A 17,999-nucleotide genomic window follows, 5' to 3' on the forward strand; every position below is an offset into this window, starting at 1 on the left:
AGCACAGGTCACTGCCCCCACCCCTCTTCCGGGGAGCCTGTGCAGCCCGCCACTGCCAGGTTCCCGGGATCCAGGGACAATTTCTCAGGGAGAACACACGGCGGGCCTCAGGCTGGGGCAACGTCACGCCGACTTCTGCCGCCGCAGGACCGCTCCGCACTCCGTGCCCCTCCCTGCCCCCGGCCTGAGAGCGCCAGAGCCCCCGAGTCAGCGGCTCCTTTAACGCCGTCCTGTCTGAGCAAAAAGCAGACGCCCTCCAGCGACCTACACGCAGAGGCAGGGCCAAGTCGAAAGCTGAGCCCCTGTGAGCTGTGAGAACAAAGAAGAAAAAGGGAAATCTCTCCCAGCAGCCTCAGAAACAGCGGATTAAAGCTACACAATCAATTTGATGTACCCTGCCTCTGTGGAATACATGAATAGACAGCGAATCATCCCAAATTGAGGAGGCGGACTTCTAGAGCAAGATCTATGATTTTTTCCCCTTTTCCTCTTTTTGTGAATGTGTATGTGTATGCTTCTGTGTGAGATCTTGTCTGTATAGGTTTGCTTCCACCATTTGTCCCAGCGTTCTATCCGACCATTTTTTTTTTTAATTTTTTTCTTAATAATTAATTTTAATTTAAAGAACTCTGTTATACTTTACCTTCTTTCTATCTTTCCTTCCTTCCTTCCCTTTTTGAGACAACGAATCGTCCCAAATTGAGGAGGTGGACTTGGAGAGCAAGTTTTATGATTTTTTCCACTTTACCTCTTTTTGTGAGGGTATATGTGTATGCTTCTATGTAAGATTTTGTCTCTATAACTTTGCTTCCACCATTTGTCCTAAGGTTCTATCCTTCCCTTTTTTTTTTCCTCTAAATAATTATTTTTTTAATTCAATAACTTTATTATACTTTATTTTATTTTACTGTATCTTCTTTCTTTCTGTATTTTTTCCTTCCTTCCCTCATTCCTTCCTTCCTTCCCTCCTCCCTCCCTCCCTCCTTTCTTTCCTTCTTGCCTTCTTCCTTTCTTTTCTTCTTTCTTTCTTTCTTCCTTCCCTCCTTCCTTCCTTCCCTCCTCTCTTTCTTTCTTTCTTTCTTTCTTTCCTATTTCCTCCTACTTATACTAATTCTCTCTACTTTCTCTCCCTTTTATTCTGAGCCGAGTGGATGAAAGGCTCTTGCTGCTCCAGCCAGGAGTCAGGACTCTGCCTCTGAGGTGGGAGAGCCAACTTCAGAACACTCGTCAAGAAGAGACCTCCCAGCCCCACATAATATCAAACGGCGAAAATCTCCCAGAGATCTCCATCTCAACACCAGCACCCAGCTTCGCTCAACGACCAGCAAGCTACAGTGCTGGACAACCTATGCCAACCATATAGCAAAACAGGAACACAACCCCACCCACTAGCAGAGAGGCTGCCTAAAATCATAATAAGTCCACAGACACCCCAAAACACACCACCAGACGTGGACCTGCCCACTAGAGAGACAAGATCTAGCCTCATACACCACAACACAGCCACTAGTCCCCTCCACCAGGAAGCCTACACAACGCACTGAACCAACCTTAGCCACTGGAGACAGACATCAAAAACAACGGGAGCTACGAACTTGCAGCCTGCAAAAAGGTGAACCCAATCACAGTAAGATAAGCAAAATGAGAAGACAGAAAAACACACAGCAGATGAAGGAGCAGGATAAAAACCCACCAGACCTAACAAATGAAGAGGAAATAGGCAGTCTACCTGAAAAAGAGTTCAGAATAATGATAGTAAAGATGATCCAAAATCTTGGAAATAGAATGGACAAAATGCAAGAAGCAGTTAACAAGGACCTAGAAGAAATAAAGATGAAACAGACAATGATGAACAACACAATAAATGAAATGAAAAATACTCTAGATGGGATCAATAGCAGAATAAATGAGGCAGAAGAACGGATAAGTGACCTGGAAGATAAAATAGTGGAAATAACTACTGCAGAGCAGAATAAAGAAAAAAGAATGAAAAGAACTGAGGACAGTCTCAGAGACCTCTGGGACAACATTAAACGCACCAACATTCGAATTATAGGGGTTCCAGAAGAAGAAGAGAAAAAGAAAGGGACTGAGAAAATATTTGAAGAGATTATAGTTGAAAACTTCCCTAATATGGGAAAGGAAATCGTTAATCAAGTCCAGGAAGCACAGAGAGTCCCATACAGGATAAATTCAAGGAGAAATACGCCAAGACACATATTAATCAAACTGTCAAAAACTAAATACAAAGAAAGCATATTAAAAGCAGCAAGGGAAAAACAACAAATAACACACAAGGGAATCCCCATAAGGTTAACAGCTGATCTCTCAGCAGAAACTCTACAAGCCAGAAGGGAGTGGCAGGACATACTGAAAGTGATGAAGGAGAAAAACCTGCAACCAAGATTACTCTACCCAGCAAGGATCTCATTCAGATTTGATGGAGAAATTAAAACCTTTACAGACAAGCAAAAGCTGAGAGAGTTCAGCACCACCAAACCAGCTTTACAACAAATGCTAAAGGAACTTCTCTAGACAAAAACACAAGAGAAGGAAAAGTCCTATAATAACGAACCCAAAACAATTTAGAAAATGGGAATAGGAACATACATATCGATAATTACCTTAAATGTAAATGGACTAAATGCTCCCACCAAAAGACACAGATTGGCTGAATGGATACAAAAACAAGACCCATATATATGCTGTCTACAAGAGACCCACTTCAGACCTAGAGACACATACAGACTGAAAGTAAGGGGATGGAAAAAGATATTCCATGCAAATGGAAACCAAAAGAAAGCTGGAGTAGCAATTCTCATATCAGACAAAATAGACTTTAAAATAAGGACTATCAGAAGAGACAAAGAAGGACACTACATAATGATTAAGGGATCGATCCAAGAAGAAGATATAACAATTGTAAATATTTATGCACCCAACATAGGAGCACCTCAATACATAAGGCAAAAACTAGCAGCCATAAAAGGGGAAATCGACAGTAACACATTCATAGTAGGGGACTTCAACACCCCACTTTCACCAATGGACAGATCATCCAAAATGAAAATAAATAAGGAAACACAAGCTTTAAATGATACATTAAACAGGATGGACTTAATTGATATTTATAGGACACTCCATCCAAAAACAACAGAATACACATTTTTCTCAAGTGCTCATGGAACATTCTCCAGGATAGATCATATCTTGGGTCACAAATCAAGCCTTGGTAAATTTAAGAAAATTGAAATTATATCAAGTATCTTTTCCGACCACAACGCCATGAGATTAGATATCAATTATAGGAAAAGAGCAGTAAAAAATACAAACACATGGAGGCTAAACAATACACTACTTAGTAACGAAGTGATCACTGAAGAAATCAAAGAGGAAATTAAAAAATACCTAGAAACAAATGACAATGGAGATACAACGACCCAAAACCTATGGGATGCAGCAAAAGCAGTTCTAAGAGGGAAGTTTATAGCAATACAAGCCCACCTTAAGAAGCAGGAAACATCTCGAATAAACAACCTAACCTTGCACCTCAAGCAATTAGAGAAAGAAGAACAAAAAAACCCCAGAGTTAGCAGAAGGAAAGAAATCATAAAAATCAGATCAGAAATAAATGAAAAAGAAATGAAGGAAACAATAGCAAAGATCAATAAAACTAAAAGCTGGTTCTTTGAGAAGATTAACAAAATTGATAAACCATTAGCCAGACTCATCAAGAAAATAAGGGAGAAGACTCAAATCAATAGAATCAGAAATGAAAAAGGAGAAGTAACAACTGACACTGCAGAAATACAAAAAATCATGAGGGATTACTACAAGCAACTCTATGCCAATAAAATGGACAATCTGGAAGAAATGGACAAATTCTTAGAAATGCACAAACTGCCAAGACTGAATCAGGAAGAAATAGAAAATATGAACAGACCAATCACAAACACTGAAATTGAAACTGTGATTAAAAATCTTCCAACAAACAAAAGCCCAGGACCAGATGGCTTCACAGGCGAATTCTATCAAACATTTAGAGAAGAGCTAACACCTATTCTTCTCAAACTCTTCCAAAATATAGCAGAGGGAGGAACACTCCCAAACTCATTCTACGAGGCCACCATCACCTTGATACCAAAACCAGACAAGGATGTCACAAAGAAAGAAAACTACAGGCCAATATCACTGATGAACATAGATGCAAAAATCCTCAACAAAATACTAGCAAACAGAATCCAACAGCACATTAAAAGGATCATACACCATGATCAAGTGGGGTTTATTCCAGGAATGCAAGGATTCTTCAATATACGCAAATCTATCAATGTGATTAACCATATTAACAAATTGAAGGAGAAAAACCATATGATCATCTCAATAGATGCAGAGAAAGCTTTTGACAAAATTCAACACCCATTTATGATAAAAACCCTGCAGAAAGTAGGTGTAGAGGGAACTTTCCTCAATATAATAAAGGCCGTATATGACAAGCCCACAGCCAACATCATCCTCAATGGCGAAAAACTGAAAGCATTTCCACTAAGGTCAGGAACAAGACAAGGTTGCCCACTCTCACCACTCTTATTCAACATAGTTTTGGAAGTTTTAGCCACAGCAATCAGAGAAGAAAAGGAAATAAAAGGAATCCAAATCGGAAAAGAAGAAGTAAAGCTGTCACTGTTTGCAGATGACATGATACTATACATAGAGAATCCTAAAGATGCTACCAGAAAACTACTAGAGCTAATCAATGAATTTGGTAAAGTAGCAGGATACAAAATTAATGCACAGAAATCTCTGGCATTCCTATATACTAATGATGAAAAATCTGAAAGTGAAATCAAGAAAACACTCCCATTTACCATTGCAACAAAAAGAATAAAATATCTAGGAATAAACCTACCTAAGGAGACAAAAGACCTGTATGCAGAAAATTATAAGACACTGATGAAAGAAATTAAAGATGATACAAACAGATGGAGAGATATACCATGTTCTTGGATTGGAAGAATCAACATTGTGAAAATGACTCTACTTCCCAAAGCAATCTATAGATTCAATGCAATCCCTATCAAACTACCACTGGCATTTTTCACAGAACTAGAACAAAAAATTTCACAATTTGTATGGAAACACAAAAGACCCCGAATAGCCAAAGCAATCTTGAGAACAAAAAATGGAGCTGGAGGAATCAGGCTGCCTGACTTCAGACTATACTACAAAGCTACAGTAATCAAGACAGTATGGTACTGGCACAAAAACAGAAAGATAGATCAATGGAATAGGATAGAAAGCCCAGAGATAAACCCATGCACATATGGTCACCTTATCTTTGATAAAGGTGGCAGGAATATACAGTGGAGAAAGGACAGCCTCTTCAATAAGTGGTGCTGGGAAAATTGGATAGGTACATGTAAAAGTATGAGATTAGATCACTCCCTAACACCATACACAAAAATAAGCTCAAAATGGATTAAAGACCTAAATGTAAGGCCAGAAACTATCAAACTCTTAGAGGAAAACATAGGCAGAACACTCTATGACATAAATCACAGCAAGATCCTTCTTGACCCATCTCCTAGAGTAATGGAGATAAAAACAAAAATAAACAAATGGGACCTAATGAAACTTCAAAGCTTTTGCACAGCAAAGGAAACCATAAACAAGACCAAAAGACAGCCCTCAGAATGGGAGAAAATATTTGCAAATGAATCAACTGACAAAGGATTAATCTCTAAAATTTACAGGCAGCTCATGCAGCTCAATAACAAAAAAATAAACAACCCAATCCAAAAATGGGCAGAAGACCTAAATAGACATTTCTCCAAAGAAGATATACAGACTGCCAACAAACACATGAAAGAATGCTCAACATCATTAATCATTAGAGAAATGCAAATCAAAACTACAATGAGATATCATCTCACACCAGTCAGAATGGCCATCATCAAAAAATCTAGAAACAATAAATGCTGGAGAGGGTGTGGAGAAAAGGGAACACTCTTGCACTGCTGGTGGGAATGTGAATTGGTTCAGCCACTATGGAGAACAGTATGGAGGTTCCTTAAAAAACTACAAATAGAACTACCATATGACCCAGCAATCCCACTACTAGGTATATACCCTGAGGAAACCAGAATTCAGAAAGAGTCATGTACCAAAATGTTCATTGCAGCTCTATTTACAATAGCCCGGAGATGGAAACAACCTAAGTGCCCGTCGTCGGATGAATGGATAAAGAAGATGTGGCACATATATACAATGGAATATTACTCAGCCATAAAAAGAAACGAAATTGAGCTATTTGTAATGAGGTGGATAGATCTAGAGTCTGTCATACAGAGTGAAGTAAGTCAGAAAGAGAAGGACAAATACCGTATGCTAACACATATATATGGAATTTAAGAAAAAAAAATGTTATGAAGAACCTAGGGGTAAAACAGGAATAAAGACAGAGACCTACTGGAGAACAGACTTGAGGATATGGGGAGGGGGAAGGGTGAGGTGTGTTAGGGCGAGAGAGAGACATGGACATATATATACTAACAAACGTAAGGTAGATAGCCAGTGGGAAGCAGCCGCATGGCACAGGGAAACCGGCTCGGTTCTTTGTGGCTGTCTGGAGGGGTGGGATAGGGAGGGTGGGAGGGAGGGAGACAAAGAGGGAAGAGATATGGGAACATATGTATATGTATAACTGACTCACTCTGTTATAAAGCAGAAACTAACACACCATTGTAAAGCAATTATACCCCAATAAAGATGTTAAAAAAAAAAAAAAAAGAATGATATGATTAAGCCTCAGAGCACCAACAGGCAGGGAGACAAGGGCATATCCAAGACTTTAGGGAAGTGTATTATAAGAGAAAAGTGGAATTACAGTAGATGTGATTTTAATGAGTAATGATATAAATGAGCAGTACTTGAAGTTACAAATCACAAATCTGTAGATAGAATAGGATTTTAATAACTGATTAAAAGTTTTAAGTTCTTATTATTCCAATTTCCCTGTTATTTTGAATAAAATAAATTCCTAAGTTCTTTAAAATCCAGTGAAACAATTCCAGCTTGTGAAGATAAGGTTTTTAGGTAACAAAAATAAACTATATCAAACTTTTCCCAAAGACTTACTCAAAAAGCAAGTTCATCATCATTGGTCTCTATTTTAAAAATGTACTTTTTTTCTTTAAAGTATTACAAGTAAGTCTTCTTCACAGTAATGAGCATAAATAGACCATACTTACTCATAGATTATTCATTAATAACCAAGCCATGAATATTTATTGTTTATTCTGGGAATGCTGCCTATAAGCCATAATGACTATCAATTCAGCAGTCAAGTCAAGGGGGCCAACAGCAATCAGTAGGCAAAACTCCAGTACCTCCCACCCCAAAAAAGATTCTCTCTCCCTGTTATTTAACCTTTTTATTTTCTTAATGAGAACAATGACTATACTTAAAGGAATGCTATCAAGATTTATTTATGGTTTTACTGGCTGAAATACTCCTGTGAAATATGGAAAACTTAAATTTATGTATGCACTTTTGTGATTATTTAAACAGCCCCATGGCAACTAAATGGCTGAACTGAAAATGGAAGAGAAATTGCTGGTGAGAAAGTAGATTGGAGCTTTCACCTCATAAAAGAAGATCTTTATCCATCACGTGTCTAAAATGTTAACAATAGCATTGCGAAGTTTTCTTCTCACAACTTAGGTTTCTGCTCATGCACCCGAAGAAGCTACGTAAAGTTTTTAAAAACTGATTTAATACTATCTCTACATTTTATTCATTATACCATGGTTATATGCAACATTTTGCCAAAGAAGCTGGACTTCAGCCATTCATTACCAATATTTTCTTTAACTCATTAGTTGCCTCACTGTTATTTTATTTATAAAAATATAGGAAGGATATGTTTAAATGTTTATTCTTATATCTTTTTTTTTTCTGTAGTAGGAACTATATTATCTATCTCTTTACATGGTCCACGACACTCACCATAATGTCTTACACACCAAGAGTGAAAACAAACAGTAAGTTCCTAATGGTGGGAAACACTGAAAAAAGAGCTATGAGGGGTTGAAACACCGAAAAGTCCTTATAATGTAAAATAATGCTTACTGATACCAATGGTTCTATCTGCTCTCAGAGTCATTTAGTCTTGGTTTATGATCTATAGTGCCTGCTCTGAATACCCACAGTCATCATTAGCTTCAGCTCTTCTTGGTCCCATTAATAGTGAGGAAAATTAGCCAATGAAGTGTGTGTGTCTGCAGCAAAAGTAGAAAGGACTAAGCTTGTGTGCCACTGGAGAGCTGTCAAAGATCCAGCAATTTTCAAAATATGGATTCTATAAAAATTTACCAAAATCACACTGCCAAAAAGAAATGCCTTATTTTTCTACTATATATATATATATTTTATATATATATATATTATATATATATATCCCCTTTTAAGCAAATTTACATAATAAAAAAGAATTTTGTATACATAGCCTGTTGTAAAATCTTTAGAACTCTGACCCACAATCCCATCATGTTTTATCTAAGAACCCCTTCCCCTGGCTCTATTTCTGGCAGAAAAGAAAGAAACTCAGTGCATCCATGGTTTCAACATGTGCTATAAGCCATTACTGCTTGTTTATTTTTTACTTTGATGCATAAACTATCAATATTAGCATTTTGAACACATTGGTACTATTTCAAACATGACTTCATCTGAATCTAATGGTATCAAATATTTATTTCTGGAACTGCATCTTTATTTTTATACTTTAAGTCAAGGGGAACAAAGCTCAAAATACAGATTTCTAATTCATAAACCACTGTTCAGGAATGTATCCACTGGGGATATGTGTAGCGAGGGCTGTAGTTCATTCTAACTTCTAAAAACAGGATAGGAGATTATTTGTTAATCAAAAATAACAGGTAGGGCTTCCCTGGTGGCGCAGTGGTTGAGAGTCCACCTGCCGATGCAGGGGACATGGGTTCGTGCCCCGGTCCATGAAGATCCCACGTGCCGCGGAGCGGCTGGGCCTGTGAGCCGTGGCCGCTGAGCCTGCGCGTCCGGAGCCTGTGCTCCACAACGGGAGAGGCCACAACAGTGAGAGGCCCGCGTACCGCAAAAAAAAAAACAAGAAAAACAAAACAAAACAAAAGAAACAGGTAATTTCCCCAAAGTGTCTACTTCTTCGTTGTTTAACTTAATGAAACGGATTATACTGTAACATACAATGAGAATAACCATCAAGGTTAGGAGAAAAACACCTGTTTGTTTCACAAGAAAAATGACTATGGCATTACTAAATGAATATGTACTCCTGCAAGCTTTCAAATGTTTAACAGGTGACATTTAATGGTAAGGAAACTAAATGCTTAAATAGAAAGGAGCAGAAACACCTGGGAAGGTCTGCAAGTGTGGTCGCCTATTTAACATGCAATTGCATTTTCAACATAATTAGTTTAAATGAGCTTCTAAATTTGGGTGATGTATTGCACATGTAATTAAGATTTAATTAAAAATGTTCTATAATAAATTGTTTTCCATTTCTGACAAATCACATTAGGGAGGTAGATTTTGATTTGGAAATAGTTTTTAGAATGTGTTAATCATCTGTGCTGAAAATATGAGAAAGAAAAAAAGGAGCTCTGTTGAAAGTTACTTAGAATTTAAAAAATATGAGGTAAAGGGCATAATTTCCCTCCATCTCGTGAAGTCTAGCTGAAGAGGACGGTGAAACTAACTCATCCACTTTTGTAAGCAGAAGCACTCTGAACATGATCTAAAGTACATGATATATAATTTCAAACTTTTATTATCGAAACTACTACATAGGAATTATAGCCTGCCGATTTAAATAACCTCAACAAGGCTTGGCACTAACCTGCTAAATCCTGAAACAGAGATGAAGCCCCTATTGCCAGTCCAAGATAAATTAAGCCACTGGACGAGGGTACAGCGAGGCTGCAGAAATTCCAGAGAGGTGTCATTTAGTTTTGCCCAGTATGGTTGCAGATTGAGGTGGAGGTACTGCAGGGGATCACAGCAATGCTGGTTCAGTAGTTTGCAAGTCTGTGCTAATCTACACAGGTCTGGTAGTGTCAGATGATTCAGAATCAGTTGAATGAGCTACATAAAACAGAAAAACCAAGATCACCCAGACTGAAAAAATAGTATCACTGTTTGAAGCATATGATATGATCTAATAAAGAACAACAGTATCATACATTTTATAACAATACTTTCACATACTAAATAAATCAACATTCAACAGAACTATCCAAATCAGTAGTAACCATACATATATAAGGCTATATATATTACATTTCAAGAGCATTCAAAGTAAATTCAATTCATGTCGACTTTTTTTTTTTTTTTTACTGTGCAAAGATATATTTTGGTAATCTACTGAATAATACAATTTTTCACATACTTAACATTTACTAAACATCGACTACACATCAAACACTGGTGAGAAGAGCTCCCACTTTCAGGGTTTCCAGAGTCCAGTGGGGACTGGTAAGTACGATGATATGTTTTAATAGCTTGGATAGACGCATAAACTGCTACTAGAGCCTGACACAAGACACAGGCCTAACCGCAGTGAAAGCGGACTTGGACCAGCAAGGCTCAGCTTTAAAGAGTGAGAGGCAAAACTGGGGAGAGGAAAGATTAGTTAGTGGTAAGGACTGCGTCACAGAGAGCCTCACCGAGGAGCCTGGATTTATTCTGAAAGCAATGAGGAGTCTTGAAGGGATTTATGTAACTGCAGAGTGACAGAGTCAGATTTATGGTTTAGAAAGATCATTGCAGGGGGCACTACCGGAGGCAGGAAGGGAAACCCGCCAAGGAAGAGGAATCAGGGGCCTGCTTAAGGCAACTAGCAGTGACTAGGGAGTAGCTAACAGATACAAAAAAGTATTAAGGAGGAGGAATCAAAAAGATTTTTATCTCTAATTAAAAGAGTTTCTTTGAACTAGTTCAAGATTTGTTTTTTCTTAATGGTGAACAGTCAGGGGCTCCTAAACTAATTTTCAAAGAATCACTGCTAAATAGCCTATTCTGAACCAAGAAATACTAAGAAAAAAAAATCAAATATTTGCTAAATGGTAAAATAATCTTTAGATGAGAGAGAAGGTTGAGTTTCTTACTTAATGCAGTGTATTTATCTAGCTATATGTTTTGATTTGCAATTATGCCCTTTAACCTAAATGCTCTTTGTCAATTAATTTAACTATGCAGACCCAGTATTAAATTTAGGTCAGAATAACACTGTTTGAGGCCAAAATATGACAAAGACTGACAACAACATATTTAAAATAAGCTTGAAGAGTACATATAAAATATGAGGATTGCTGACTAATACATATATTGAGTATAAGAAGGCTTGGGGTGTTTTTGCTATTTATTTATTTTTAAAATTTTATTTATTTTTGGCTGCGTTGGGTCTTCGTTGCTACACGTGGGCTTTCTCTAGTTGCAGCGAGCCGGGGGCTACTCTTTGTTGCTATGCGTGGGCTTCTCATTGCGGTGGCTTCTCTTGTTGTGGATCTCAGGCTCTAGGCGTGCGGGCTTTGGTAGTTGTGGCACGCGGGCTCAGTAGTTGTGGCTAGTGGGCTCTAGAGCGCAGGCTCAGTAGTTGTGGCTCGTGGGATTAGTTGCTCCGCGGCATGTGGGATCTTCCCAGACCAGGAATCGAACCCGTGTCCCCTGCAATGGCAGGCGGATTCTTAACCACTGCACCACCAGGGAAATCCCTATTTATTTTTAACATTTGAACTGGGCTTTTGAAAAATAACATTAAGGTGTGTGTGTATGTGTTATAAAAACAGGGAAATGTGGGCTTCCCTGGTGGCGCAGTGGCTGAGAGTCCGCCTGCTGATGCAGGGGACACAGGTTCGTGCCCCGGTCCGGGAAGATCCCACATGCCGCGGAGCGGCTGGCCCCGTGAGCCATGGCCGCTGAGCCTGCGCGTCTGGAGCCTGTGCTTCGCAACGGGAGAGGCCACAACAGTGAGAGGCCCGCGTGCCGCAAAAAACAAAAAAACCCAGGGAAATGTAAGGAAATTAAAAATTAGTCTAAAATCTCATCATTCTGATGACATGCAAATTGTCAACAAGCAAATTATACAAACAACAAAAGAAAATTCAGGTAAAATATTAGAAAATCCAAACACTGAAGGCAGGTAGAAAATGAGTTTTTCCCTCTCCAACCTCAAATCTAATAATCCCTCTGCCCCTTGGTAAATACTGCTAACAGTTTTTCTGATCTCTTCCAGATAAATATGTATGAAATTCTATCCTTGGATTTGCACTAAAAGAATGATACTTTATACACTGTTCTGCACCTTACTTTTCTCATCGAATGATGTATCTTGTAGATATTTCTATATCTGCACATACAAATCCACCCCATTCGACCTTACAGATGTGATACACTAATTCAGCTAATTTCTCATTGATGTATTTCCTGCTTTTTTCCTATTACAAATAACAGTGCAATATCATTTTGTGTATGTATGTGTATCTTGGCAAATTTTGCAAATATATCTTAGGGTAAATTTCATGCATTTAAAAGTTTTGATATAAACACAAAATCGCCTTTCAGAATGTTTGCATCAATTTACACAAACAGGGCATAAAAGTACCCATTCACTCATAACCTAGACAGCACTGGTATCAATACTTTAAATGTTGCCATTCTGAAAGCAGGAGAAGGAAAAAATGAAATAAAACAGAAACAAAAATAGTATGGCACTGTTGTCTTGTGGTTTTGTTTGTTTGTCTTGTGTTTGTTTTGTTTTGCGCGGCTTGTGGGATCTTAGTTCCCCCATCAGGGATTGAACCTGGGCCCTTGGCAGTGAAAGCATACAGTCCTAACCACTGGACTGCCAGGGAATGCCCTATATGCTTTGTTTTTAACTACAGAAATGTAATCCTTTGCCAAGGGAACTGCCAATGTTCCCTTCTTTCCTGTTGGTTTGTTTCTAGACTCTATTCTGTTCCATTTATTTCTCCCATATCAATAGCCCTCTGGGTCAAATAAATAACTTTTGTTCTGACTTTTTAAAAGTTTATGTGTGGGAGGGCTTCCCTGGTGGCGCAGTGGTTGAGAGTCCGCCTGCCAATGCAGGGGACACGGGTTCGTGCCCCGGTCCGGGAAGATCCCACATGCCGCGGAGCGGCTGGGCCCGTGAGCCATGGCCGCTGAGCCTGCACGTCCGGAGCCTGTGCTCCGCAACGGGAGAGGCCACAACAGTGAGAGGCCCGTGTACGGAAAAAAAAAAAAAAGTTTATGTGTGGGAATGCACTGGATCGTTTGATTGCAAATGAGACTCTATCTTCATTGTTGATCCACAAATATCAGTACTATGGCTTCATAATGTGCTTTATTATCTGGTGGGACTAGTGCTCCCTCCATCACTCTTCTTTTCCAGAATTTTCCTGAGCCTTTTCATAGTTTTTAGGTGAACTTTTCTATCAAAAAACAAACAACACATTATGTTTGCATTTTACCTGGAAGTTCATTGAACACATAGATTACTTTAAGGAAAACTGACATCTTTAATCTTTACTTCATTGTGTCTTCCCACTCAAGGGCATGGCATGATGTACTATTTAATGATCTTTTTTGATCCTAGAGTTCCTAAAGCTACTGATTTTTATCTATTAACTTTGTAACCTGCCGACTTACTTATTGTTTCAAATAGTTTTTGGTCTCTTCTCCTGAGTATTCTAATACAAAATCATACTGCCTGCAAATGATGATAATTTCACAGCCTTCTTTCCAAAAATCATGCCTCTTATTTCTTTCTCCCATCTTCCAGCATTGGATAGTATTTCCAGAATATGTTAAGTAACACTGACGTCTTGTTCCTGACTTTAATTTGTATGTGAGCCATAAATGTGAGGCACATATGTAATTTAAAAATTTTTAGTAACTTCAATTTTTTAGAAGTCAAAAGAGTTTAGTTAATGATACAGTACTGTATACGTGAAAGTTGCTGAGAGTAAATCTTAAGCATTCTCACCACACAGAGTCACACAAAAGAGTTAACAATGTGAGGTGATGTATGTGTCAATTATCTTGATCTTGGTAATCACTACACAATGTTTATCAAATCATGCTGTACACTTTAAATATATACAATTATATTTGTCAATTATTCCTCAATGAAGTTAAAAAATAAAATTCAAAAGAAATAGGTGATATTAATTTTAATATATTTTATTTGATGACATATATTAAAATGATCATCTCAGCATGTGTTCAACATAAAAATTATTACTGAGAGGGCTCCCCTGGTGGTGCAGTGGTTGAGAGTCCACCTGCCGACGCAGGGGACACGGGTTTGTGCCCTGGTCCGGGAAGATCCCACATGCCGCAGAGCGGCTGGGCCCGGGAGCCATGGCCGCTGAGCCTGCGCGTCCGGAGCCTGTGGTCCGCAACGGGAGAGGCCACAACAGTGAGAGGCCCGCGTACCCCAAAAAAAAAAAAAAAAAAAAAAAAAAAAAAAAAAAAAAAAAAAAAAAAAAAAAAAAAAAAAAAAAAAAAAAAAAAAAAAAAAATTATTACTGAGATACTAAATCTTTTTTTGTCATACTAAGTCTTTGAAATCCTGTGTGTATTTTACACTTTCAGTTCATCTCAATTCAGATTAGACATAAAGTGCTCAACAGTACATGTGGCTAGTGGCTACCATATTGAACCATGCATTTCTAGTGTTTGATAATTAAATATGATGTTAGCTTTTGGTTACTAATATTTGTTAGCAGACAATTCGTAGATAGCTTAATAAGGTATTTACTTTTTAACAGACACTGATAAAAATTTGGATATCTATCCAGCTTCCATTTGTCAAACAATTTTGCACATCTACTGAGACGATCGTAGGATTTTTCTCCTTTGACTATGTTATTATTTTATAGCACTGTACTATTATCATATAGATTCTCTAATACCTAAACACCCTTGAATTTCAGGAATACATCCTGAATGACATTTTGTATTCTATTTTAAAATAATTCTATTCACTATATTTTGTTTGCAGAAGTAAAATTGGTCTGTAATTTTATTTTTATGTGCTAGAGTATTATAACAGCTTCACTAAGAAGTTAAAAACTTTCCTTTTTCTTTATGCTATGAAAGAGTTTAAATAATACAGGATTTGATCACTTCTTAAATGTCTGAAAGAACCTATGAGCCATCTGGGCTTGGCAACCGTAGGACCTTAAATATGTGTAGAATGAACTAAAAATTTGTTGTTTTAACTACAATATTAAAAGCTATTTCAGTAAAATTTTTAAGCAGTTAGTGCAAAGAGGCATTAAAAGTTAAATATATCCATGTATCAGAGGATAAATAATTCACTTTTTTCCAGATGATTGATAATTTAAATAACTCCCAGCAATTGCTGGCATCATTCCAAAGTCACCAATATTAAAAGATGTATATATTTTGTGTGAAAATATTTTCTGATCCTTAATATTACATTTTAAGCAAATATCAAAGTAGAAAAAGAATAATGAAGTTATTGAGACCATGACATTGGCATGTGAAAAAGCACTTTTGGATTCTGATTAAGCAAAAGATAACAGGTTTTAGGCCCACAAGATAATACCCATTAATTATTACTCATCTAGTATCTAGTGTCTGTCAAAAGATGTTTTTATATGGGGGTATCCTAGCCTAAAGTGCCATTTGACACCATGCTGAAAGTAAGATGTTGTATGTAGGATGTTGTATGTCTCAAAACACAGCTGATCTGCCCTCAAAACCCACTCTACTCATAATACAATTATTTTCAACTAAGGAAACATTATGTCACTTGACATATTTAAATGTGGGGTTTTCTTTCCTTTAAATAACTTGGATTATATAATTTGGGCAACTTTTAAAAAAAGAGTTTCTCTTTTTACTCACTGTGAGATCATTCAGTGTTTTGCAGCATCAACTCTTTATGCATTGTACTGCTTTCATCATGGCTAATCAATGTCCTTCAGGACGACTGATTCTATCTGTCGGTTTCGTCTATGTGATTTTGTTGTATTGATTAAACCCCTTGCATGTACTGGAAGCTTTTACTCTTTATTGGCTCCTTCCCTACAGCATAAAAGCATACTGAAATCTCTCCCAGCTTGCATCACAAACAGAAACCTTCCCACCCTGCTACATCTTCTGCCACTCGTCTTTTCTCCTTTTAAAAGATAAATTAGAGCAAATAATATCTATAATAATGTCATACTCTTCCTCATTTTGATATGCCTTATTGAGTGTGACATGAAGGGGTGGAGTGTTAGGATGCCAAGTATTATTCACTACTGGTGGACAGTCTTGCCCATGATTGGTGTATATTAATAGAAATATTTTTCTGCTTATGCTCAGAGAGCAAACACTTTTTGTCTCTGCTTCTCCCCCGCTCCTTGATGCCTTAACCAGATATGGTAAGGTTTTTCTCATCTCTCATCCTATGGTCAGAGTTCCATTGAACTGATAATGGTAAAGGATTATCAGAGATCTCCCGATGACCAAAACCAGTGGGCACTCGTCACTGAGCTCTCTGCAGCGGTGTGGCCTACCACACCCATTTTCTGTTCTCTATACCTTTTTAGCTTCCTATCGTTGCTTTTAAGACAATCTCATCCTTGTCCCAAGTGCCTTTTCTGACTTGTCTTCCTCTACTGGACTCTTAGATGTTAGTAATCCCAGAATTCTATTCTTGGCCCTTTATTCACACCCTCAGAGTTTTCTGGGTCAGTTTCATCTACCATGGTAGCCCTCTCCTCTTCTGAGAAGACTCACACAAATGTAAACTCAGACCTTCCTCCTGCGTTTCAGACTCAAATAGCAACTGCCTACTGTCAACTTCTCAATCAGAGAAGTTGGCTTTGATGAATCACAGGCACCTCCAAGTCAATGCACCCTTCCACCTTCACCCACTGGTTTATGATTAATGGCATATCCATCCACCAGGTCATTTCAACCAGAAGCCTAAAAGTCCTTGTGATGTTCTGCTTCATGTCCACATTCAATAGTTACTTTGATTTCTACCTTCTGCATCTCTAGAATACTTCTCCGGCTTACCTCCTTTCCAAACTTTCCAGTACCCAGAGCTACATAACTTCTTGCCTACATTTCTGCAGTAGCTCCCCGACTGGTATCCCTGTTTCCCACCTTGACCTCCTTTTGGTCTATTCTTCATTTACCAACAGAATAATCTAAGAAGGAAATCTCATTTTGTTATTCTTCTTTTAAAGTAAATAAAACCTTCAATGTTTCCCTACTAACTACAGAAAAGGTTCACAATCTTCATACCATGACACATACGAAAAACAAACTTTACATGAGGCCAAACACCTGGGCAATCATTCTAACTGTGGGCCAAAGAATGTGCAAAAATGCCTGCATATTATGGATAATTTCTGGAAGGCTAGCTATTACTCCACATCTTTTTCTCCCACTAAAAAAAGCATATGAAGAATTCAGAGAACACAAGAAAGTGAGTGTGAAATTATTATAGGTATAATCTTGGATTTGTTCTAATTTTTTACCAAAAGTAAATGATTTATAAAATCTAAGGTCTCTATGACTCCCCTCAACTGATTCTGCTGCGTACAGGAGAGACACAGCAGCCTGAGGACCACTGGCTGAAGAGAGAAAATGCAAACCTCTCGGTAAAACCCACAGAGCCCTCTACAACGTGGCAGGGTGGGCTGTGCACTGCCAGGGCTGGGATGTCCCAATCACTGTCATCTGTGTGGATGGTGGCCTATGGAGTGATGCACCGAGGCAGCCCTGAGCCTGTGTCCAAGTTCATCTCTTGCAGCTTCTGCTATCAAATCCTATTCCAGCCACAGTGAAATACTGGAGTTCCCGAACAGGTCACACAGTTTCACTTCTTCTCACCTTTGGACACTCTCTTCCCTTTGCCTGAAGTTCCCGTTATTCATTTGAAAGTGACATGTTAAGCATTTTACCAGGTCTGGATA

At 38.1% G+C, this 17,999-nt stretch overlaps 1 protein-coding gene across 1 annotated transcript in view; it reads right to left on the reverse strand.

Moving 5' to 3' along the window:
- Nucleotides 1-17,999, reverse strand: part of FBXL4 (F-box and leucine rich repeat protein 4) — an 80,835-nt gene that overhangs the window by 31,850 nt on the left and 30,986 nt on the right. Inside the window, exon 5 of the mRNA XM_007464303.1 lies at nucleotides 9,896-10,140. Within this exon, the coding sequence (XP_007464365.1) occupies nucleotides 9,896-10,140 (245 nt within the window). The remainder of the gene's footprint in view (nucleotides 1-9,895; nucleotides 10,141-17,999) is intronic.

The sequence above is a fragment of the Lipotes vexillifer genome, unplaced genomic scaffold (assembly GCF_000442215.2).
Source record: "Lipotes vexillifer unplaced genomic scaffold, Lipotes_vexillifer_v1.1 scaffold1073, whole genome shotgun sequence".
Lineage (NCBI taxonomy): Eukaryota > Metazoa > Chordata > Mammalia > Artiodactyla > Lipotidae > Lipotes > Lipotes vexillifer.